We start from the raw sequence: 26,696 nt of genomic DNA, 5'->3' as shown, positions 1-26,696 counted from the left end.
TCCGGCCCATTTAATACATAAATTCGGTCAGCCCAATTATTAGTTACATTGATCCGCCCATACCAGACCATATATATATAGCAGGAAAAATATACATTTTGATTCTATTTAATAAGAAAAATTAACGAAATAGAATAAAACAAAATAGGTTATTCAATTTCATAATTAAGGTTTCCAAAAGAAATAATACCATTAAACTATTAGTATAGAGTGTATATGTTTTTGATGCTGATAATTCATGTTATTTTTTAAACCGATGATCATGATCATGATCATGATTCATGAGGCGAATGAAATGTCACTTATTGTATATGAACAGTAACAATAAGTCATCAGTGCCATAATCACATTGTACTCATTTTACTAGTGACATAAATTACCTAAGAAGTTAAAAAAATTAACACTACTATTATTAAAATTAGACCTAACCCTTCTTACTGCAAAATGTATCTTAGGAGTGAAGATTGCTAATTACTACTATATTAAATATATGAATATACCTAGCTAACTTATTTCTGATAAATGTAAGACTTTTCAACCCATTCTCATAAAATTTATGATTTTGTTATTTGTATGTGAAATTAGCGAATCGAAACATCTCTATGTGACCTCATAAACATATTCATTATGTAACATATTAAAATTTGAGTTATGTCAAATTCTAATAAAGCTATCAATTTATCATCATAACACATGAGAAAATTTCTTATGAAGAAAGTCAAGTATCCTTTGCTCATAATCAAAAGCCATGTCCCAAGTTTCCCTAGGTAGCTTAGAGCTAGTACCGACCCAAACAAACCGAAGCTGACAAATATTCCTTGCAAAATGGTTAATTTAATTCCCACGGAATCAAACTTTAACTTGCATAACACCAAAAAGAAACAAACAAGGTGAAACCCATTTCTATATTCAACAATTTCATCATCATCATCATTCACCACGGTCCAACAATGCAGGCCCCACTTCCACCGTCATATCCCCGAATCCGAAAACCACCAGAATCCTCCGTATTCCTCACTCCCCAACAGCGGGCCCCACTCACGTGCGTCTCAGCAGGTAAAAACCAAACCCGCCCCGAACCCGTTTCGAGATTCGAGATCCCAATATCACATTAGACGAGGAAGGAAGGAAGAATGATATGAATGAAAAACTGCTCACTTTCCAACAACCAAATTCCTTTCCTCCACCATCAATCTCCCAATAATTAATAGGAGTATAATTTACTTATATTATGTCGGTTGAAGTTGTACATGTTTGATTATTCTAAATTGAGATTAGGTATTTAAGTCTTCTGTATGAAAAAAGTCGCACTAGGTCTGGGAGAGTAAACCCCGCATTATGTAAATATTTCCGACTAAAACATAATTATCTCATGTACATGAAAGAAAAAAATTAATAAATTTACTTTTACCTTATTTATTTGCATTTACACACTTTCCAATAAACAAATTCCTTTCCTCCACCACCAATCTCTCAATAATTAATATATAATTCACTGTTACTCGGTTGAAGCATTACATGTCTAATTCCTCTAAATCAAGATTACAATTTACATGTTCGAATTTTGTGGATGAGAAAAGTCGCACCGGAAGAGTAAGCCTCGTATTATGTGAATGATCCTGATTCGAATATAATTATCTCACGTAAAAGATACCTGTAAGAAAAAATTAATAATTCATTTACTTTCACCCTATTTATTAGCATTTACCGCGTTTTTCTCTCTCTCTCTCTCTCTCTTTCTCTATTTTTTTATTCGAACGGAACGAACCGAATTGCTTGTAGTCATTGTCCGAATCTAACCACGAGACTTGCGTTTCGCACATTCGCTCCGTCCTTTTCAATTTTCAGTAAGCATCTTGAGTTTACTTGCGAACACGGAACAACACAACAATGCAATTCTCATCTTCCAAATTCGACTCTCCTCGTTAATCTCACCGCCACGGCCTTCTGCGCCGCCGTAACCGTCACCGTCCGATCAACGCAACCGCCGAGACTGGGTTTGACTTGAGGGGACTTCTCTCGGTGATGTAGTAGCGTGTTAGCGGTGTGTCGCTGGATGTGTGAGGGGGGATAAATGCGTGTCACCGGGGATCTAGGGTTTTCGAGCCTGGTCCTTGTGGTGGTGGTGGTTGTTTGCGCCGTGATCGGTTTCGTGATTCGCCGGAAATGGCAGCTGTCGGTGGCTAGAAGCGAGGAGATCCAGAGGCTGTTGATTCTTGCTGCGGAGGAAACTGCCAGGGTTGAGAGAGAGGCTTCGTTTGTGTACGGCGAGGTGGTGGATTCTGCTGCGCATAACAACCATCAATGCGCTCTCTGCTATTTCCCCGCCACCAAGCGTTGCGCTCAGTGCAAATCCGTTCGTTACTGGTGCGTTTTCCCTCCAAAATTTCCCCCTTCTTTTTTTTGTTCCTGCTATCTAGAGGTTCGAATTATCCAAACTGTGTTGAACAGTTCAACTTTTTCTCCCTTTCTTGATGTGGCTTGGATTCTGGTTTTCTCTCATGATTACTAACTTATTTTATAAATTATGTTAATTTTGATGTTGTTAGCTTGAGTGTATCCATGGTTTGATGCTTGATATTGCTGAAATTGCGGAGAAATGTGGTTGATGCAGCTCTGTAATTGCAGTTTTGATGCTATTGGAGAGAACTCTGAAACCTTGATTTTGAGTACCATAATGGGTTAAAATTAAATTTATATTTAGTTAGTATGATCTACAAAGATAAATATACAAAATCGCTGGGAGCTCCTCCGCAGTGTGTCTCATTCTTGAACATAATTAACGCGCATGAGATGGGATCAGTTGGCTGTTTCTTTGTATACAATGATCTTTATTGCTAGTAAAAATAAAACTCATCCTGCAACTTTTGGTAGCGGCTCGAGATTGTGGTTGCAGATGTTTTTAATATAGAGTGCTTTTGAAAGAAAAAGGTTTCTTCATTGTTTTTTGTTCTCTAGTTTGGAGAATAGGTTTTGATGACCCCATTTACATATTGTGTTGAATGATTGAGGCATTGAGCTGGCTGTGAATCTGTATAATTGGGTTTTCGTTGCATTGCTTCACTTCTACGTATTTCTGTCTGTGTACTTTTGTAAGGATAATATGTCTGTCTCAGATATGTTAGCTTTTCATGTTTTTCAGTTCTTCTGAGTGTCAAACAGTTCATTGGCGTCAAGGTCACAAATTTGAGTGTCATCTTCCCAGCAAAACTCACCAGAGTGATGATGTGATAAGTGATCTTCGCAAGAAGGTAGCAGAGAAAGACTACTCTGGAATCCATTGTGAGAAGTCTGAAATTGAAGGTACAGAACATAAAACATACTCGGGAAGATTCTCGGTTTCTGATATCGGCTTTTCTCCTGAAGTTTCATTAGGAAAGGATGATGATGTTAGAGTTGAGTCCCTTGCAGAGGCAAATCTAACCGATTCTAATTCTGAATTATCCAGTAACTCATTTTCTGGATTCTCTGCTTCCCCAAGTTCTAGTGATTCATCTGATGATTCCTCTACCTGTGAGAGTGTCATCTCAAATGAGCATGAGAAATCAGAGGCCCATACTTTTGTTGTTTCATCCCTTGATATTCCTGATAAAACTTCAGGTCATAATGGCATGGGTGAAGTCATGTCTTCTTCACCAAAGTTTGCAAGTTTGGTTGATTCTGTAGATGATTTTTCCACAATGCACAAATTAAATCATATTACACCTGGTTTTAGTAAAGAAGAGAGGAAGCTTGCATCAAATGTGACTTCAGGCTTGAGTATGTCAAAGGGGACGAAAATTGAGAATTCTACAGTGGATTCTGGATTTTGGGATAAAACTCTTGATTTGAGAGGGATTAAAGCTAATGCTAATGATGACACCATTGATAAGACTGATCCTGGATCTTCATTTCACTTTTCATTCAGTGGCATACCTCCTTTGCATGTACTAGGGACCAAGGCAAAGGATTCTGTGCCTAATGATTCTTTTCCAAACTCTGTTAGAAACAATTTGCCACTACCAGGATCAGTATCATCAGCGAATGACAGCGTGAATTCTTCAAAGATGAGGAATCTCTCTGTGATCAACAGCAAAGAGTCCAATGTTATGAGCCATAATACTCCTATCTGTTCTGAGTCTAATCAATTGGAATCTCAAGACAGCTCTGGGCCACCTTTACCTTCTTTCTCCTCTCAATCCTCTAGTGTTGGCAAAAATTCAGTTTGTGCAGATGCTTTTAGCATCCATAACTCGCAATCAGCTGGCTCAAAGGTATCAAATCGTGTTGTGGAAAACCATGGAAGCACCCTGAAGTCCACTGATATTAGAAGCCTGACAGGTGAACCTGATTCTAATTTAGCTTCTAGAACTGAAAGGCACTCACATTCCAGTATGAAACATGGGAAGAATGGCATTGAATCTGGCACTTCCTCCAAGGTTGCTAACTGTTCTGCAAATTCTAAGAGCGGCTTGAAAATGTCTGTATTGAAAGTAGTTGATCAGTTTAGGGGATCCAATTTGTCAAAGCACTTCCCACTAGCTGTCGGTAATGATATTGCTGGAAGATACAATGACAAGGTTCGTCTAGAACAGATCTTTTTGTGTTATTATTTTTGGCCTCGAAGCACTGTAACCTTACTTCTGTAGTTGTTACAGGGTATTTTTCCATATGAATTATTTGTCAAGCTTTATAACTTGAACAAGGTGGAGTCGCGCCCATTTGGTCTTATAAATTGTGGAAACAGGTAATTTGAAATTATTTATGATAAACAGTGCTAGAGGATAAATACTTCATGCTTGTAGGTGGGATTATATGTTTGCCATATATTTAAGGGGGGTGTATATTTTTCTTTTCTTGCCAATAAGGATTGGATTTTTTTCCCCGTTTTGTTAAAAAAATAATATGAATGGTCAGGCTGTTGAATTTTCCTGTAAAATCAATTTCTCTTAAACATTGTTCTGTGTAGAATTTTCTATTTGATTTTTAAAATTATTATCCTCTGTTTTTGCAGTTGTTATGCTAATGCTGTTCTTCAGTGCTTAGCATTTACACCACCTCTGACTGCTTATTTGCTTCAAGGACTGCATTCTAAATCATGTATGTATGCAATCAGAGTTTCCAACCTTGAATTGTCACGTGCTTTATCACTCTAGTACCACCTATTGTGACTGTTTCCCGGGGTAAAATATTTCCTATGTAAATTTCAGGTGCAAATAAAAAAAGGTGTTTCACCTGTGAATTTGAAAGCTTGATTTTGAAGTCAAAGGACACGAAATCTCCCCTGTCTCCTATTGGCATACTCTCTCAATTACAGAGCATTGGGAGTCAGCTTGGCAATGGCAGAGAAGAAGATGCACATGAATTTCTGAGGTATTTTTCACGAGTGATACTGTATGGCACAAAAAATTTGATGCAAAAGAGCTATGAATTTCAGTACAATCTATCATAAAATTTAAAAAACTAAGAAACAATCACCATTTACTGTGGAGTTAGTTTGAGGAATGGACTGCCACATAGTTTTGTCTAGTGTTACAACAATCTTGCCCCCAAGCATTGTTGTTTGATAAGAACCTTGGGAGAACCACACCACAAAAGCTAGCTGTTGTAGTTGGAGAGCCCAAGGCCTTATAAACCCCACATTAGAATCCCATACTTCCAATGTGGGACTCAAGTCCCATACCTTGCAATGGGGTCCTAACATCCCACCACGCTCCGCAGCCCCGGCGCCCACGCGGGCTGGCTGTGCACTAGCCCCACGACTAGTCCCGGGCGAACACTGCAATGCCGGCGTCACCACCCGCGCCGCTCGTTTGCAGCTCAGAGACATGGTGGAAGGCTCTGATACCATTGATAAGAACCTTGGGAGAACCACACCACAAAAGCTAGCTGTTGTAGTTGGAGAGCCCAAGGCCTTATAAACCCCACATTAGAATCCCATACTTCCAATGTGGGACTCAAGTCCCATACCTTGCAATGGGGTCCTAACATTGTTTTTCTCTCCTTTAAATCCCTGTAAGTTAATCATATTACACACTTGACAGGCATGCTATTGATACAATGCAATCGGCTTGCCTTGTGGAAGCTGGGATTAAAGCATCAGGTTCATTGGAAGAAGACACAACTTTAATGGGTCTAACATTTGGAGGCTACCTTAGATCAAAGGTAATCCTATATTTCTACCTGGAAAAGTATTGCCAACCTATCTGTTTTTTTTTTTCCTTTCCCCCAGGCATAGGTGAAATACAGTGTTGGCTGATTTTTGTAATAGATAAGTCATTCTTACTGCCATTATTGCATCTCTTGATTGAAAGTAACAAGGACAATGAACATCCACCTCATATTTGACAGATAAAATGCATGAAATGTGGCGGGAAGTCTGAGCGTCACGAAAGGATGATGGATCTGACTGTTGAGATTGAAGGGGAGATAACCACCCTAGTGGAGGCCCTTCGGCGGTTTACAAGCACCGAGGCTTTGGATGGAGAAAACAAGTACCACTGTGACAGGTTGGTTGATTTTTGGGGTCCTCTTGAAAGCTTTCAATCCTATCATATGACAGGAACTTAGATTTGTTAATATGGAGACTAGTTACATCAGTTACATGCATGGTAGACTCTGGTGATCCCTCAACTAGAAATAAACCAAGACCAGTCATGAAAAAAAAGACTGACTGAGAAACTAGGGGAATTGGAAGTTTTTTTTAGGGAGTAATGGGGGTTAGGGCGTTTTGTGATTTGATCTGCAGCTTTTTGGGTGCTATGAACTGTCTCTTCATTGTAAGAGACTAAGAGTTGGACGACTGAAGATTTCTAGTGTAGATTAAGTAAACAGGAATCAGGGTTTCCAAAAGAATTAGCTTTGAACTTTGCATAACAGGTCTTGGTGTTTGATTGCATTGAAGTTTTGGCATAAGAGGATATTGTGCATTTGCTGGCATGACGTTAAATTGGATTAGAGGAAATATTTCATACCAAGGGTTCTTAATGGTGACATTAGAGTTTGATTTCTTCACAAGTTTACCTGTATCCAGTAAAAGGGAAGGACAGCCTCTCCCTCCCATATATATATATATATATAAAACTAATCCTGCTTCTTATTAAGAAACATGATGATGACAAAAAGGGATGATAATACTTAAATGACTCTTATGTTGCAAAATAAGGGAAATGGTTAAGGCTTGTGCCAAATCCTGAGAGTCAGAGGAGCCTGTACATGGCAAACCTCCATTGGGCCTATATGAATCCTTTTCCTTTAGCAGTATTAAATCATGGGGAAATGCTTTAAATGATCTTTCAGTTAAATTGGTAAAGGAAAACCCCATTCATTGTTTTCTCTTTTTTCTTTGATTTCATTTCATCATGGCTGTTCATCCAAGTTTAGACCTGTGAAATATGGTACTGTGCTTTTCTTCCATTGATGATTGAACTGCGAGACAATATACCAATCAAGTGCCCAAAGTTGTTATTTATTATGGCTACCAAGCTGTGACACTAGCTTTTCACAAAATTTTGGGTTCTAACAGTAAAAAGGAAAAGTAATGCTATTGTTTTTACTCTTATTTTCCCCCGTTTGGCATGCAATTGCTTCTGGAATATTATTTGGATTCTGGAGTAGTAGACTCAAATGATTTTCCTTATTACTAATTGACTATTTCTGTTTTAAGGTGTAAATCTTATGAGAAGGCCAAGAAGAAGCTGACAATTTCGGAGGCACCCAATGTTCTTACAATTGCATTAAAGAGATTTCAGGTACTTCACTCGTTGAATTCAAAGACAAGTTGTTCTTGTTCATATTTTCTGCAGCCTGTTACATAAATTACCTTACATTTGTTGCTTATGTTTTGCAGTCCGGAAAATTTGGCAAACTCAACAAGCCTATTCAATTTCCTGAAATACTTGACTTGGCACCTTTTGTGAGTGGGACTAGTGATAAATCACCCATATACAGATTGTATGGGGTAGTTGTTCACTTGGATATTATGAATGCTGCTTTCTCTGGTCACTATGTGTGCTATGTTAAGAATATTCAAAACAAGTGGTTCAAGGTTGATGACAGTGTGGTAAGTCTCTCAGTTTCCATTTGTTCCATATCTTCAGAGCAGTTCTCTTTTTTGTTTGGTTCTTCAATGTACTTCTCTATATTTTTGTTTTTCTTAATTAGTTGTTCATGGTCCTTTCTTACATGCATGTGCTGAGGGTTTCTATGATACCCTAAACCCTAAACAAAAGCCTTAACCTTTGCATCTTCACAATAAAATTGTGAAATATTATCATCATGCAAGGTAGTCAAATGGCAATGTTCTACAAAAAACTGTCAAGTTCCTGTCAGATGTATGTGAAAGAGTTCCTTCTGATGTGGGCATCCACAGAACTTACTCAGAGTCTGGACTTGCTTAGTGACACTGATGATATCTTGTTTGTTTTGCAGGTGACAGCTGTTGAATCTGAGAGAGTGTTAACGAAAGGAGCTTATATGCTTTTTTATGCAAGGTAACCGACCTCATTTTTTTTGAATTGATTTATGATCTAATAAGTGGCTAATTTAATGGTTCAACCAAAATGGAATTCGTCATGATAAGAAATAGAGATTAATTTCTGTGCACTGACGGTGTAATTAAGTTTTACACAATCATTCAATCACAACCCTCTATTTTGTTAGCTCATAATTAATTTTGAATTTAATAATATTTAAAATAGGAAATGGAAGGATGTGATTGAATGGCATAGAAATTATTCTCGAAGAAATAATTGGATGGGACATAGGGTTCACAGGCTTAGTGCTTGAGCCAGCCAGGATTTACAACTGATATAATATTACATGTCACCATTTTATTTATTAATTTAATATTTATTGACTATGATAATATTACAATTTACAACTGATAAATGAAGTTAATTATGTATGCTGTGATATATAAATAATAAATAATTATTATATGTATAATATACGTAGCAAATTTTATCATTATGGTACATTCATTTGAAAATTTATCATGAAATATAATACAAATGTAATATATCTCATCAATGAGTGTGTATAGTCCGACTGGCGTATTACGGTTATTCATCTCTTGCACTATTGCGGATAATCAGTAGTGCGGGTGGATTCAATCGATGTTTCTTTTGATTATATTGTTCTTGTCAGCTTCTCTGACCAGCTGAATCACCTTTCAGGTGCTCGCCAAGGGCTCCAAGATTAATCAGGAACAGGATACTATCCCCAGATTCGAAAAGCAAAGTCAATGGAAAGACTCTTGCAACGAAAGCAAGACATGTACCTATAAGTTCTGGTGCTGCTATGAGTAGTTCGATTTCTCCAGATGGCTCACCCGCTTTAGAGTCTTTCTATTCAAAGTTTCACCAACTGAAAGGGATTTTACAAGAAGACTCATCAAGTGATAGTTCATCCCTTTTCAGCAGCAATTCTGATGAAGGATCTTGCAGTACTGAAAGTAGGCGTGATTCAACCAGCATTGATGACTTCTCTGACTATATTTTTGGTGATTCAGGACGTGGCTGGAGTAGCCTGTGGAGGAATTCGGATTCTGACACATCGTCAACCTCCTCATCCCCCTTGAACTTCAGACATTCGCCCCTGTCGGATATGGACCGGTATGATTCAGTTTCTCCAGTTGCAACTGGTTTGCGAATTCCCACAGGTTCAAGTTCTGAGATAGATGGTCCTTCACACAGGAGCAGAGAGATGGATGTTGAGAGGAAAGGGGTAGGTGACAGTTCACTGCATAGAAAGTTAGATAGTGGTAGGGTTAGCAGCAGCAGTAGTAGTAGTAGTAGTAGTAGTAGGGAGACTGACTCGTTTCTGAAACTAAGAACTGACCATTTTAATGATGTAAACACTAATTTATCATGTAGAAAATCAAGGAAGAGAACAGATTGAGTTTTAATCAATAGGCAGCTACGGTGCCGTACATAATGTAATCTTGGATGTGGCATTTCTTTTGGAAAGAAATTAGCTACATCATTTTGCCAATAACTTACCATGATGTAGGTATAGATTGCTGTAACTATTTATAAAAGAAAATCACTGGAATTTATAACGTAATAGTAATATAAATTCCAGTGGACTAAGAAAAACATATTCATAAATTAAAAAAGTTTCTCTACAAATTAATTTTAGAATATAAGGTTTTGTCTACTTTGGACTGGAAAAATATGATTAATTCACGAGTAACAAAGTTTATCTACAAATTAATTTTAAAATATAAAGAGCATATTGTAAATAAATATACTGAATGTTAATTGGAAAAACATGGTTCAGCATATAGTACTATGAGACAGAGATAGTATTTGAAGCTTATATTTGTCTTTAATTTCTTTTTCTTGTTTAGGGTTTCCGAACTAATTCCATCTCTTCCCATTATTGCACGTTCATTTCTTTGATCTAAAGAGAACTGAAAGCTGAGAGGAAAGGAAATAAATGTCCCAGTAGTTTGATGGCTGGCCCTAATTGTGTATGTCTCTTTTTTCTTTGGCGTGCATTACTTTTGTCGTGTGTTTCTTCTTGCATGAATGAAAAGACAAGATTTCCATTCATCATAAATCAGAAAGCCATATCAACATTAGAGTTGTAAAGACATGCATGCGACCAATAATATCTAGAAGAGCTACAAATTGAAAAGTCAGGGATTTACTTGCACCGCCTATCTATGTGTGAACTGAACAATGTGGCTTTCAGAAACAATTTAGGTAGGGAGTCCTGTCGAAGAAAGCAACAACCAGTTGCGGAGTAAAGTAATTAAAACCTTTAATTTGTTTAAACTTTATAACCACTCCTCTCCTATGCATGCTAGAGTTGACAACAACTTGTATTTTGCGGCTGAAAATTCTTAGTTTAAAAATCGGGTACAGTTTATAATCTTTTAGTTTAATCTTAATTAAATTATGACAAAACTAAAATATATAATTTAGCATTTAAATAAAAGTTAAGCCATGTAATTGAAAAATTTAAATTAATTACATGTTCTTGCTCGCGAAAATTTTCGATATAGTTTTTTATTTACACCCTAATATTAAACCCCATAAAAAGAGATAGAAAGAAGAAGATATTTGAAAGCCTCACTGTTCGAGAATATTCACATGTCTAACTTAATTTTTTTATGATAATATTTTTTGCAAAAATACGTGCGACAATGATAATGTTATGAATATTTGTCGACCAAATGTGTTTGATAGCTAGAAAGAAAAAATTTAAAACCGAAAGAGAAAGAAGCAAAAGTAAAATCATCAAGATATGAAATTTCTAAAATTAAATTTACAAAAAATAGCTAAGCTATGAAATGGAAAACCAAGGGCTGACTAAAAATAACAAGTAAATAAAAGCGTAGCCCTAGCAGCAAAGGAGGGAGGATATGTACATGCATGCATAGCTAAGCTACTTGTTCACCGACACAAGTTAAATTAGGTTACGTTTTTTTTTCTTCTTCTAAATGCAGCAAAGGAGGGAGGATAAATACATGCATGCATGGGCAACAAACAAGGACTAGTCATTGTTAAGAAACAAAGAAAGCGCTTATCCAAAAAAAAAGAAACAAAGAAAACACACACATATACAAACAAGGGTTTGCACATGCATATATGGAGGCGATAAATCGATAAGATGCATGTGCAGCAATTATCTATATGCATGGGGGTTAAATATTGTGGGCACAATATATAGTTCCATTGGAATTTTGCTGCTGGGCCACCTTGTATATCGCCTAGCAGAACAATATTAATTACACATTGGATAGATAGATATCGCTATCGTTTCATCAAATGATGAGACCCTTTCTTCCTTCTTTGAATTCTCTTTTTCTTGTCCTTTCTAGTAATCTTAGTCTAGTTGCAGGCAGTGGCGGCCGGTTTAAACTTACCTAAACATTATTGAAATTTATAGGGTTAATCGTCTACTTGGTCCCTGTCTTTGTCTCGCCGTCTGAAATTAGTCCCTCCCCGGAAAATTTGCAAATCTGGGTCCTCTCGTTTGCAATAAGTCTGGAGCAGGTCCTCGTCGGAGCCCGGAGCTCCGGCGAGTGATGAATAGGCACGCTGACTGGATGAATGACGCTGACGTGTCAAGGGAAAAAAAATTAAAAATAAAATACAAATTAGTTTTATTCAATGAAAAGTCCCTAATTAACCTTAAAAACTAACTAATCCTAATTAACTTACTAACAATAATCTAATTAACATAAATTGTTTCCCCCCAATTAAAAAACCTAATTTCCCAATTCCTGTAGAACCCAGAAATTCATTTCCTCCTCTTCATCTTTTTATTCTTCTTCTTGATAACAGAAAAAAAAAACCCTAAGAAACCCAGAAATACAATCAATTTCTAGAAAACAAAAAACCCCAATCCCCACCATAGCTGCCCCAGTTAGTGAAACCATGGAAGAAGAAATCCAGCACCGCAGGAAACGGATGGCCATAGCAGATGGAGGGGTGGAAGCCATGAACAACACCGCAACCGCTTCTGATTCTCCTCGATACACCCTGCACAACCCAATGCAACTGAATCATCTTCCGTCGCTGCAACAACCACCTGGTTGGAGAAGAAGGAACCCATCCCCTAAAACCCATCCCCACCCTCACTCGCAACCCAAATTAGGTTCCACGCCCTCATGCCTCATCTCAGAAAAGAGCTCCTTCGCCTTGTCAACAAGCCCACGATGCGAGTAACCAGAAATCATAGCACCCCCCAAGCAACCACACCCCCAATATCACATCACGAATGAATCCAAGACAAACTCAGAAGCATAAGCAAAACCCACAACACCCTTTCATACTCATCATCAATTTCTCATCATCAACCCTAAAGCTCATCGAATCTTGAAACGAAAAATTGGGAAAAATTGAATCCTGTCAAAAACACCCCCACCTCCAACAAGCTCAACAACTCAGCAAACTCACCCATACCCAGCCACCAAAACCAAACCCATTTCTTATTTCGAACTGGTGCGTCGATCTTGGGCGTCGATCTGAGTCTGAGAGTGAGGGAGTCTTCCTCTATTGATTTCCAACTCGAGAGATCTGGTGCGTCAATTTGCTGAGTTTGATTGTTGTTGTTGAGTTGGATTGCATGTGGTGGGGTGGGTTGCGATGGGTTCTGGGTGGGGGTGGGTTTCATGGGTGGGTCGCGGGTGAGGGAGGGATGGGTTCAGAAGCTCTGTTTTGGAAGAAGTGAGGGTGGGTTGCGGGTGAGGGAGGGTTGCGGGTGAAGAAGCTGGAGCTGGAACACGGATCTGTTGAAGGAGGTGATGAGGAAGAAGATGATGTGATGGAGAAGATGAAGATGATGAACATGGAGATGAGGAGCAGGAACACGGATGTGTTTAACTTCACCAATTTTTTTTTTTTTAATTTTGGTAAACTGATTTTGTGAATTAGACTAGGGTTAGATAGTTAATTAGATTTTTTTAGTTAATTGGATTAATAAATCTGAATTCTATTTTTTTTTTTAAATCCACGTCAGCGTTTTTATCCCAGTCAGCGAGCCAATTCATCACTCGCCGGAGCTCCGGGCTCCGGCGAGGACTTGCTCCAGACTTATTGCAAACGAGAGGACCCAGATTTGCAAATTTTTCGGGGAGGGACTAATTTCAGACGGCGAGACAAAGACAGGGACCAAGTAGACGATTAACCCAAATTTATATAACATATTGATTTTTTTAAGCTTCACTTAACTATATTGAATGCCGATTTTATTAGCCTTGTGAAGATTCAATTCTTTGAATCATAATATATTCACATAATGGAACAAAGCTAAAGCTGCTTGTTTAATTGTGCACGCGTGCAATTACAAACATAAGATGCAGCAACAAATTATATAAAGATCACTTTTTCTGCAATTTCCCCCTCTTTTTTTTATCATATAAATGAAATTGTTTTGTTTTTTACATCGGAAAAACAAATTGCACCCGTCAATAATCGATCCCTGGACCCCCTACCCAACCCATATGTCCCCGACTCCTACCACTTGAGCTATCCATCAAAGACATAAATAAATGAAATTGTTTAAATGATCATAAATAAAGTTTATGTTAAATTATCATAATTTTAAATGAATCAATGATATTTAAGATAAATTATAAAATATGAAATGTATACTCGCTGAGGATAGTAAAGCCAGTGAAATATTATTGTGCAACCTACAAATTACAATTAGAATAAGTGGACAAAACTTGAGTGACAATTCTTGGTAGATTAATTAGTAGCCCACAAAGAAGCAACATATATAGTCAACATAAAACGAGAAGATGATCATTAATTAGGTGTCGTGGTATTATATTCCACACACGGGGTTGAAAACATTTGAGTTTGAACTGTGGTGGCCACGGGTTGGGAGGTTCCCACGTTCTTAAGATACTACTATTGATTTGAGCATGAAGCTATGAAGATTAGTACTTTGCTTTATATGTGTTGCTATCTTTTTGTTTGTCGTATATTCTCTTAGAAAATATACAAAAGTTAAATTTTGAATTAAAATTCAACACAAAAACTACAAGTTGCATATACTTCAGAAGTTTCTTTTGATCATATGATTGATACCAGCAGCTGAAAGCACTTGACTGAATGGATTTCCAGCTAAAGGAGCGCAGAAAGAGGAAAATGGTCAAGAAAGGAAGCGCAGATCAGTCGGAACAATCCAACTTGGGAGTAATTTTTGTCTTCGGGCAACATATTTTCAACTTACATTACATGCATGTATCAAGAAATTAATTTTTGTTTGATATGATGGAAATCAAAGAGGAAAAAAGCAAGAGAAAAGAATAATGTGATTCCCCCCCTTTATTTAATTAATTAGAGAATGAAAAGACATAACTTAATAATGTGAACGTCATTGTTATGAAACGATCTTTGTTACTCCCTTCGTTTCAAAATGTAAGTTGTTTTAGAATTTGTACTATATTCCAAAATTTTAAGTTGTTTTGTAAAACCAATGCATTTTTTCTCTCTTTCTTCCTTATATATCTTAATTATCACCTTCAATTTTCACCTATCACAACTCTCACTATCCACTTAACCAACAATAACATTTCTCTCTCCTTAATATAAACAACTTTAAATAGGGGTATTTCAATCAAAATATTTATCAATTAATGAACTCTTAAACAATGTGCACAACCTAAAACAACCTATGGTAGCGTTTGGTATACACGTTTGAACGGGACGGAACGGGACATATGCGTTCTGTTCCACGTTTGTCGTGTTTTTAAGATGGAACGGAACAAGACACAAGACTCAATAAACGGGACATTTTGGTTCCATGAAAAAGGGTGGAACGGAAGAGAACGGAACAGAACACTCATTACAAAGACAAAATTACCCTGAATCTATTCTCATATTTCCTTAACTTATCCTTTCCTTCCATCTCTGTTTCTCATATTCGTTTTTCTTTTTTTTACAAAAGTAAATTGCCTCTTCACACATCTTCAGCCTTTCCGCCTCAAGAGACTGATTATACTGTCATTCATTCGCCACGCCGGCCTCCGCTCCGTCGCCACCGACCTCGACAGCGGAACCACCATGCACTGCTGGGTGGCCAAATCGCATAAGGGAGAGGGATGTGTGGTGCAGGAAGAGATCTAGGTTACACGGTTCACGATTTGGCTTCGTTTGCAGCGGCCTGAGCATCCATGGCGACGGATCTGGCCATTGGGCGTGATGGTCTCTTGTCGCGGCGTGGCGGAGGTCTGATGCCGGACTAGTTGCGCACGATGCAGGTGCGACTTGATGGAGGAAGGCTTCCCGGTGGCTGTGGCGGAGCAAGGTTGCTTGGCTGTGAGAGGAAACAGCCATGAAAGGGGAGAGGCCATTGATTCATTGAAGCTGTTGTTGCAGCGTTATGTTTGGGGAAGAAGCCTCTTTTTTCTTTTTCTTTTTTGAAACTGGTTTTTTTATTTTTTATTTTTAAAATGTGTTATCTTTTTAGTTTTTACTCAATCTAAACGGTTCCAATCTTTTTACTCAATCTATTTTTTATGTTTATTTGTTTTAAAAAAATGTAATATGATATGAAAAAGTTATTCTATCCAAAACAATTTTTTAAAATACTTATCTAAAATATTAATAAGGGTATATGTGTAATTAACTGTATGGTTTTCATTTGTCCGTGATGTATTTATCAAACACAGTGTACAGAACATTATTGTCCTGTTCCTTTCCGTTATGTTCCGTTCTGCTGTGTCCTGTTCTGTACGGTTTTCAAATGCTACCTATATTTTAGAACGGATGGAGTATGAAATAAAGACATAACCTAATAATGGTGGTCAATAAAAAGCACGTGGGAACTCACATTATTCTTTTCATTTTTATGTAATTTTATATTTATATCCAATATTTAACAGTGTTTGTTTGACTTTGCAACGCCGTAAATAATTTAATTTTGTAAAAGGTCACATTAGCAATGACGTTGAGATCATGAACAAAATTCCAATCGCTCATTGTTCCGGAGGCTACTTCTTCCCCCACTATCCTGTGTGGGGTGGCGATTTCTCCGTTGGGCCCACTAACTTAGTTATATCAAATTTCTCAACTGCGACAAAGTGGTGCAAATCCATACTAAGAAATGGAAAAATTTATTATGGTGAAATTGTGTAGAGTTACACATTTGGCTTTTGACCTGGTACATCAGGTTTTTTGTATTTTTGAAAAATAAAAAATAAAAACTGAAAAAATATCTTAATCATAAAATTAATCCTTAAACTTTTCATCTTCCACTATTAAATTCTGAAATTTTGACTCAGTCACCATCTCTCTGAAACCTCCATGACCACCCAGCCATCATCTCTCTGAAACCTCCATGACCCCACGACAACCACCGCCCCCTCCTTCCTCCACCTCCAACCAATAATCTCTTTCCTCTCTTCTTCATCTACTGCAGACATAAAAAATTTGGATCTTTTGTTTCAGGGGTTGAGAAAAGCTTGGATCCTTCTTCTGGGTTTGGAAAAAACTCCATCATCTCCAAAATGTTCTTAACCTTTGCAACTCTCTGCAAACCTCCGGCCAGCATCAATCCAACCCAGAAGAAAGAAGAAAAAGGAAACCCTAATTTATGTAAAGAGAAGAACCGCACCAAGGCTACCAAATAGTTGATTCCACAAAATTTCTCAAAAAAATTAATTTTCCAACAGTAGTGAGCATACCCACGAGCCCAACATTTCCTCCTCGGATCCCTCCGGCAACGCACCATCGCCGTCGTTTCTAACACCGGCGTCGTCGAAACCATCACCGACCCCTCCTCCCTGACGGCGCCTCCACCCTCGGCCTCGCCGTCGATCCACTCCGCGACCGCCTCCTTTCTGTCTTCCACTCCCACCCTCCCCTCCCTCCGTTCAACGCCCTCGCCGCCTACGACCTCCGCTCCTGCGACCGCCTCTTCCTCACCCCACTGTTCTAGATCCAGCAGAAGAAAGAAGATGGAGGCGCGACGACCACAACGAAACCGCCGCCCCACCACCGCACGTGGTCATCCCGCTGAGACCTAGGAGGTTGTTATCGTCGCCGTTGCCGGTAGGTGTGTTTGCCGGCGAGATCATCAGGGATCTAGAGAAGATCGAGGCTTGTTCGTCGGGGGTGACCTTCCAGATGAAGTTCCCGACGGAGTTGGTGACGAATGTGTTGCCGTGATGATCGACGGCGACATCGTGATGATCGACAGCGACATCGTTGGCGGCGGTGGTGATGGACGGTGGCTGGGTGGGAGGGGTGGAGAAGGAGGAACAGAGGAATTTGGTTGAAGATGATGATGACCATTAACTATTATCATTTAATAACTATTTCCCTAATTATATCATAATATATTAAATATTTTTATTTTAAAAAAATACAAATTACCTGCTAAACTTCCTATTGCAGGTCAAAAAGCATATGTGCAACCATGCACAAGTTTTTAGAGGTGTATAATAAATTCCTCCCTAAGAAATTGACATTTCCTTTTACTAGAAAAATGTGTGGTTGCACTTACACCCTAGTTCACACTCTCAAACCAGAAAATGAAATTGACATATAGCGAAGTATCATCTTCGAAATGAAGATGAAGAAGCTGCCACCATCGAAAACATTCTATTTAATTTACAAGTTTCATTTTATCTTGATCGCCCCCATAAATAATAACCTCATTGACATATTTAATCAGTTTCCCCCAATTTCATTCTCATCACCAATCTATCCACCACATATCTTACAGCTCGGTAACAATACATGGTTGAACGGAAATAAGACTTGTGTCCATGATCCATATCCAAAAATAATCATCATCATCGTCACAACCCCAACTCCACCTATGCCTCATCGATGTGGAACCCTAGCAGGAAGCACTGTGAAGAAGCAAAAGATGAGTCGTGGGAGGTCAGAGCCTTCGCATAAGACAATACAAACATCATGGGAACCACTTGCCTCCAAGGCCCTACACATGCACCTTTAGCAGAAGAGAACCACTAGCCTCCAAAGCCCTTCACAACCCAAGTTCTCGGCGGCCACAAGAACATCCATCACCATGACCGAAAGAAAAAGGGTCGTAGCAATGAACTATGGTTTGTTTGCGGAGTTCATATTCTGCTTGATTCTTATTAGACCAAATATGAAGAAAAAAAACTTAGTTTTGAGTCTCAAGATATGTACGAGTGAAGATGTCCTACCCTCCTAATCCAAGTTCTTTTATAAGAACTCATTTTGTCCACTAGATTGCTAAGAGTTTCTAATGGTTTATTGCAAAATTTATGACATATTAAAGGTGTCATGATTCATTATTAATTTAAAACTGCATTAAGTTTGGTTTTATGAGGAGATTACATTTACAGCCGCTCTCACGCTTAATACAATTTTTTTTTTTTTTTGGTCAAAGCTTAATACAATTGTTACTCTATGACATATAACCTTTCAAGTGATCAATTCGGCCAAGTCCATAAAAAGTGTAGCTCTCCTCCAAACCGGGTTTGGAGTTCCAAACTTGGAAGTACATAATATGTAAATGAATAAAAATCCATTACAAAATGGTCATTTTCCTCTTTTCTTGTCATCGAGTATTATTGATAAGGTCACCGCTACAAGGAAAAAAAGATATATCCGATGGTGATGCAATAAATAAAGTATAAAGATGATGCCCAGTTGAGTCGTAGGAAGTGAAATTGAAGATCTATTTACTTTTTGAAGTTAGTCTTTACCTTTATCAATTCAAAGTCAGATAGCAGGAGAAAGAGACAAAACAAAGTACAGATATTGATCAGATATATTTTAAAGCAGTGGAGAAGAGAAATAAAGTAGAGGAAGGAGGTTGTTCAGAGTGCAGTGCAGTGCTATCATCAATATGGAACTTATTCGATAAAGCAAAGCTGCAGAAGATGACCGAACCGCTAGCTAGGCTAGCTATAGCTGCTCCTGAAAAGAGACGTGCAGACACAACCCTAGCCACGTTCTTTACTGTCATATTATTCACTTTATCCATATCAAGAAAGATAAAGACTCAGCATTGCACAATGAATTATATTGACCACCAAACTATCCTTCATCCATATCACACCATGTTTGTGGCAGGTGTTATCGTCATCCAATTACCAAACCCAGCTCTGCACTAAGTCACAAATTTCAAAGCAACTCCTCCACCATCCCATTATCCTGACACTACCTTCCACTCCAACTAAACCAAACCCATTCATAAGGGAAATCGAGTCTCACCACAAACAAAAACGTGAAGCATATAGTTCCAATGTAAAGAGTTACTCTCATTCATTCAATTCGTTTGTCATTACTCTTCGCTTCATTTCCAACTAAATGAGAGTTAAATGAAGCTTTAATTCTCAATGTATTAAGTGTGTTTATGAGTATTAGGTGTGTTTTTGATAATAATGATTTTTTTACACTCCATTTTTTCTTTAATACTATCATTTTCATCCATTTCCTATATTTTCATTCATCACTCTCATTTTTCTTTTTTTCTTAGTATTAACTCAAGAGGGTGGAAAGTGGAAATGAAGGGTTAACAAAAACATCATTCTCAATTATCAACTGCAATCAACGTATTTGTCTTGATTTGGACAAAAACCATGCCCATCCCATACATAGGCAATATTCTAATTAACCAAATATGAAATATATCTATCCAATAGAAAATTAAAATAAGGCAATAAACTTACTAGAAAAAGAAACATCGTTGTTGAAGGAGGCAAAGTGAAAGCAAAGTACCCTATAGCTATATAATTCCAATAGTGAACACTAATCTAAGCTAGTGTTTCTATTAATCTAATAACTGAAGCTATATATATAACTAAACTTAGATAATTAAACAGACCAAAAAAAGAGGAAAAAAAAAGCAAATAAATAGAATAATAATATAATTTCACAATACAGAGTTAGCAAAAGAAAAACAGAAACTACCAATGTGAATGTGATTTCTTCAGTACGGTGGTGGCGGTGGCCTCGCCGTTGGAGCCCAAATCACATCCGAAGCCAACTGACAGCTGTACATTGACATCCCACACGACGCCGCCTGATCATCACCGCCACCGGACACAGGCGGCGACTGTACATCCCCTGCTGAGGCCGAGTTCCCAGCCTCTTCCTCCGGCGGGGGAAGCCTGTGGTACGACGGACTGTTGAACGAAGCAGCCACCACGAACACCGTCCCGGCAGCCATCAATCCGCCGGCGACAATCCCTCCGACGATCTGCCCTTGCGGTCCAGCGAGCGAGATGGAGAATCCGCCGGAAAGCGCCGGCTGTTGCTGAGGAAGAAACGTAGCGTTGATGGAGAGGATGTCGAAGCGGCCGTGAAAAGTAACCGTCGCTCCGGGAGTGGTTGAAGGTTGCCGGAGAGTGACGTTCGCGACGGTTCCGGAACCGGTGAGGATGGACAGACCCATGTTCTTGCGGCGGCTGAAAAGCGCGATGGCTTGAACGACGTCGTTTCCGCCGGCGACTTCGAGAATGTAAGGGCTCATAGCGGGTTCCGGGTCGCGGGTGATGATCAAAGGCGGTTTTGGCCGATTTTTTGACCCGGGTGGACGACCTCTGGGTCGCCTCACGACCTCAATGGAAGATCCGTCGCCGGAGGAGTTTGGCTTCTGAGATGCGCCGCCGTCGTCCACGGCGGCGGTGTGGGTGAGTTGGAAGGGGTTGTGAGGGAAGATGTGTTGTGGTGGGTGTGGTGATTGGTGGTGGTGGTGTTGTTGTTGTTGGTGGTGAAGCTTTGAGAACATGTCTGAAGCTGCTTCATTCTTTGGATGTTGCTCCACGTATTCTCCTTTCATTGCTTCTTGTTCTTCTTGCTTTGTTTATCTCTCTGAATCAATTTTCTATTTGCTAACTTACTGCTCTACTACTTCTAGTTCTAATTAGAAAACGAAATCAACAATAGTAAATGATTGGAGCAGGGTTTAGATTTTGGATGGGTGTAGTTATTGCAATTGTTAGATGTTGTAGTAAATAACAAGAGGGTTGGGTTGGGGGAGAGAGAATAGGAATAGAGGGAAAGAGCGTGAAGAGATGATATGTAATGTTTATTATAGTATATATAGAAAGAGAAAGAGTAACAAGATGCTCTTCAAAGAACAATTCAATATGGGGTTCTAAATGACCTATGTGGATTACAAATTTACAATTTAATGAACCAATAAGATTTTTTTTATAAATAACCATATTATTATTGGTTTATACTAAATATATAACATAATTGGCAGATAGTTTAGCTCTTTAAATATCAAATTCAGGGTTTGATTTCTGGATGATGTGTATGGATAAACATTATTGAGAGAATTCTACTTTCTTAACGCAATCACGGACTATCGGACAATTAGTATATCAACTTTCGGTAGTTATGAGACTCGATCATCAACGTATTATGAAGAAGTAATAATATCTACACACATTATTTTCTCTTAATCTCATTTTCACTATTTTTTTTTATATTTTTTATCACATCACACATCATATCACTTATATTTATTAATTTTCTTCTTTTCTTTAGTGGGGTGAAGGTGGAAAATGGATGAGTTAATACCATTAATTCATTAAGCATGAAAGTCGACTAATGAAATATTCACAAGAATAATGAGTTAGAGTGTGTTTTTAAAAGAGTATATATTCCATAACCCTCTTTATATTGAACCTGTGGGTTGAAAAGAAGAAAGGTGGTGGGTGAGGATGGAATTTTGGAACGTAGAAGAAGAGGTGATGGCGCGGTTGGGACAAAGTGGGACCAGAGTAAGAAAAGGATAGAGATATGTCGAATGGGAATTGGGCATTATTGGTTGGCACAATGTTTGCACCGCCTTTCCTTTTGAGGGGCATAGTAATAGTATTAGTTCCTCTTCGACTATATGACCTGACCGTGAGTGAGTAAATGATAAAGACCTTTAATTTGATTTGATTTGATGGGTCTTGTTATGGGGGGATGCTCCTTTATATCTCTATCTCTATCTCTTCCACCCTCTCAATCAATTCATTCAAATATTGCAGCAGTTGGTCCTTTGTTTTGACATGTCTATCTTCCTCATTGCTTCCCGTGAATCACATTCATTCATTGTCTTGCTTTGAACATTCTATTTACCATTCCATTTGGGTCAAACTTGAATGTGTTTGAGATGAAAGTTAACTAGAATTAAACCCGTTTGTACGTGTGATGCACGGATAATTTTTCACGAACTACACTATTAACCACAATTATTCAGAATTTGATATATATGGAATAATACACTGATGTATTTTCTAAGACATAATTTTAATTAGTCAAATACTATGTCGTTATTATCTTATGTTTATGTTTAAATGTTTTATCATTCTTATATATATGAATTAGATGAGTTTCAAATGTTAATTGTGTTTGACCATGTCAACTTGCACTTTGGCGCAATTTTTAGTGTAAGAGATGAAAAGTTGGCTAAAATGTAATATTATATTAGACTCTGAGGAAGATATTTGAAACTAAAAAAATATTTATACATATATCCAAGAGTAGTGATTTATTCATATCTCACCATCTTTCTTATCTCATTTCCACACATTTTTCTATTTCCTCTTCCTATATACCTAAGGTGGATGTGGATAAAAAGTGTCAACAAAACATTATTCCATGAGCTTGCATACATGCATTAAAATGCAAAAGACAAGTGATCCTAGTTCCTTAAGAGTGAAGTGACATGTACTTAAATCCTTAAAGTTCTAAATCCAATTAGCTTAATTGGTTTCTTAAATTTTGTAGTTATTGCCAAAAGATTTTAGCAGCAATTTATTGTTATTATGTTAACCTGTACTGGTCTAGCCATAGTCACTCCCGTTAGTATAGGTGTGTTTTGTGTGCTTTTGTGGTTTTTAATTATGATGGTAGCTAAAAAAATAACTCACCCCGGAAACAACTTTCTTTTAGAGACAAAAATTGTTTAATTTGACTTAGCTCTCAAGTATATCTCTAGCTAGAAGATTTTAATGATGTCACTGAAGTAAAATATTAAATTTTGTGATTGCCAAACCACATTAAACAAATACTTTGTTTTTTAAGAGATAGGATACAGAAAGAAAAAGGACTAAAAAACTGTAACACAAAACTGATAAGAGAGCATAACAATATACACAATGATTTAGCAATCACACAATCAAAAAATTGATTAACCTTGGCCAAAGAGATTAAAGTTAAAAATTTGAAATTAGAGCTAATGTGATATTCACACTTATAATATCTCCTTACTAAAGTAGATTCTTTTTTTTCTAGAAGGTGATTTTGAAGGTGAAATATAGTTTAACAATATTATTCATATCATGAATATCAAGTCAAAGTCTTTCTTTTAGCACAATATCAAATGAGAAGATGTAGCCTTTTCATGATCACCTTCCTTCAAATATCCCTTTATCAAATTCCCTCACATATGATCATCTAACACCATCACACTAAAGCTATTACTCATTATCCCTATCTACCAATAGTTTTATGAGACAACCAAACAACTATTCTATATCTATATAAATATTTTCATCACGTTTAACAGCTACAGTTTGTCATGAGCCATTTTCAACAGGTTTAGCAGCATCAACATCTCAAGGAGTGGATTCTTTCAACTTCTATAGTCCTCTTAGCTAATTCATCCATTTGCATCTTTTCCTTATCAAGTTCATGCATTAGAGCCTCAATTTCTGCAATACACCATTAAGTTTCAGAAACATTGCCAGTTCTCATTTATAAAAATATAATACATAGGAGAAGCATCAGTGAAAATTTGAAACACCATCAGTGAAAATTTGAAACACCAGAAAAGTCAAAAGCTGATAGGAGAAGCCGAATAAAATCCCTTCTCTTTCCTACTTACCGATTTTGAAGTCTTGATGAAAGAAAATAGGAGAAGCCATCACATCCTAAAATGAAATTCGTTGGTTTGTTCAATATTAAAATAGAAAATTACTACTGTATTGAGTTCAAAAGGAGAAAAAAAAGAAGAAAAAAGAGAAAACTTGAGTTTAACAAACAACACATAATGGCATGTCTTGGGGTTCTGGTAGGAAAAACAGGTGAAAAAACATTGTCAAACCTTGCAAATGCCTGATTGAGGCAGTGAGGCATATCAACTTACTTTCCCCCAAGAGGAAGCAAAACCCACAACAGCCAAACTACCTAATGCCTTTTCCCACGGCTGGCTATATGAATCACTCTAGCCATAATGCTGGTCATATATTAAGTTTTTGCATATGTCATTTACCTCTAAATCCCTCTTAATGACTTTGCCTTAATTTTCCCTAGGTCTTACTTTACCCCTAATGACTGAGCTCTCTGTCATCTAATCAACCCTAATTAGAGATGCTTCTACTCCATATGTGCCCAAACTACCTAATGCCAAACACTACCACCTTTTCTAGTATTGAAGCTATTCCAACTCTCTCTCCCACTCTTGTTATTTCTCTAATGATTGTATTACTAATCCTATCATATTTCGTATTACTACTCATCCATCTTAATATTCTCTTATCCGTTACACTAAGCATACTTTCTTGTTTAGCTTTGTATTGCCAAAAAGTATATTACATTATTACAATCATATTGCATGAAATCTGCAATTTCAGTAATTCCAGTTACTACTAAGATTTGTTCAAGATCAACAAACCTAGTCTGTAAGTTTCACAATTAAATAATGAAAGCACATAAATGATATCTTGTAACTCATAAAGAGAATGTGAACTGTGTGTATCAGGTTCCATGATTTTTACAATGCTCACTTATATCAGGATAAAATACTCTCAAAAAATAATTTAATAATTTAAAAAGTAGGGAGTAAGCATCTTCAAATTAAACAGTTCAAACCAGTTTCGTGTTAAATTAAAAAGGATCACTTTAAGAGTCTCATGGACAATGCCAAGGTCACAATTCATCAATTTCCTCAGCCCAAAGAGTCTCATGGATTATATAGTACTGAGTGTATGTTTGAAAATAAGAAATAAGTAAGACCATGATTACACACTTTAGCAATTAAATGTCTTCATAAATAGCATATCCTGTAATACTTTTACTTTTAAAAGTTTCAAAGGAAGGAAGCAAAGAGTAGGAGTAATAAGAGTAGTAGCTACCATGAGTTTGAATTCACCTCTACCAGCTTGAGATCTTCTGGAAGTTGCAAAATAATCAACAAACTCTGCCCAAGAGCCCCCTATTCCAATTATGCTCCTCTGCACTACAGGTCAAAAGAGGACAAATAACATAAATTTAGAACACTGATCTTGCATAAATTTTAGGTACTAAAAGCAGTTCAGCCTGACAAAAATTCTGCACTAAAAGCAGTTCAGCTTAGGTACCTTACTCAGTTACTCATACATTCCATGCTTTCCCACCCATAAAATCAGATATGGAGGCAAAATCTCATTAAAAGACATCATGAACAGAATGTAGACAGAGGGAAAACTCAAATATTTTTAAATCAATTTAATATACTTTTAATAAAATATATTAGTTTAATAGTTGTTAACCTTAAGAATCTGAATATGTCTATATTAATGTCACAAATATTTTCTCAATTTCGTAGGAGAATATGATGTAGCTTTTAGTGGTCTTATTGGTGTCAGTTACATGTTTAGGAGTTAGTAGCTGCACTTCCTAGCTAAAGACCACAAACAAAATAAAATCCAAAATTTTAATAGTCAATGAATAATAGAATGGTAGAGGATTCAATGATGTCTTTTTCCTACCCCACAAGCCAAATACAAAATGATCAACACAAATTTATAGAGCATAGCATAATCAAAAACACTTAACATAATAATCCAGAACAAAACAACCCTTCAAGTTAATTTACATATGATTTTTTATTTTCACGCAGTGAAAGAGTATGCTAATGAGTCTTGTGAAAAGGTGCAATGAGAATCAAAATCGCAGAAGAAAAATGTACGCTAAAAATGAATGCCAGAAAATATTGTGCATTAGAAACAACAGCTTCAAAGAACTCTCCTTGAAAGGTTAAACACATTCGCAAATAGTTGTACAAAAATTAAACTAAATAGATAAACTGTGGAACATTCATCATGAAGAGAGGTAGTAAAATATAGAGATTGGAAACCAACGAAAGAAACAAAAGCATCTTAAAACCTAATACGCTCAAGGGTTTGAGAGGGTTTTATCATGAAGGATAAAACTTGATATTTAGCATCAGGAAGCCTTGGAAAGAAGCAAACTCCTGACCTCTAGCATGGCATAGAAGAAGTATCTTTCGAAACTTTTCTTTGGAAGAAGCAAATTCCATTCTCG

At 37.3% G+C, this 26,696-nt stretch overlaps 2 protein-coding genes across 2 annotated transcripts; one reads left to right on the top strand and one right to left on the bottom strand.

The window, feature by feature from the left end:
* Window positions 1–1,766: 1,766 nt before the first annotated feature.
* LOC130720228 (ubiquitin carboxyl-terminal hydrolase 16-like) lies at window positions 1,767–9,995 on the top strand. The gene is made up of 11 exons (XM_057570857.1): window positions 1,767–2,367; window positions 3,143–4,559; window positions 4,638–4,726; window positions 4,994–5,079; window positions 5,190–5,352; window positions 6,024–6,144; window positions 6,331–6,488; window positions 7,646–7,730; window positions 7,829–8,041; window positions 8,410–8,471; window positions 9,156–9,995. Exons 1-11 carry the CDS (start codon window positions 2,075–2,077, stop codon window positions 9,877–9,879), a joined length of 3,411 nt encoding a protein of 1,136 aa, XP_057426840.1. The 5' UTR covers window positions 1,767–2,074; the 3' UTR covers window positions 9,880–9,995.
* Window positions 9,996–20,112: 10,117 nt separating this feature from the next.
* On the bottom strand, window positions 20,113–21,476 carry LOC130720204 (AT-hook motif nuclear-localized protein 17). The gene has a single exon (XM_057570829.1). It carries the CDS (start codon window positions 21,226–21,228, stop codon window positions 20,377–20,379), a length of 852 nt encoding a protein of 283 aa, XP_057426812.1. The 5' UTR covers window positions 21,229–21,476; the 3' UTR covers window positions 20,113–20,376.
* Between the last annotated feature and the right edge of the window lie 5,220 nt (window positions 21,477–26,696).

Source organism: Lotus japonicus, chromosome 1 (genome assembly GCF_012489685.1).
Source record: "Lotus japonicus ecotype B-129 chromosome 1, LjGifu_v1.2".
NCBI classification, from domain to species: Eukaryota; Viridiplantae; Streptophyta; class Magnoliopsida; order Fabales; family Fabaceae; genus Lotus; species Lotus japonicus.
This window is presented reverse-complemented; position numbering and strand designations above follow the sequence as displayed.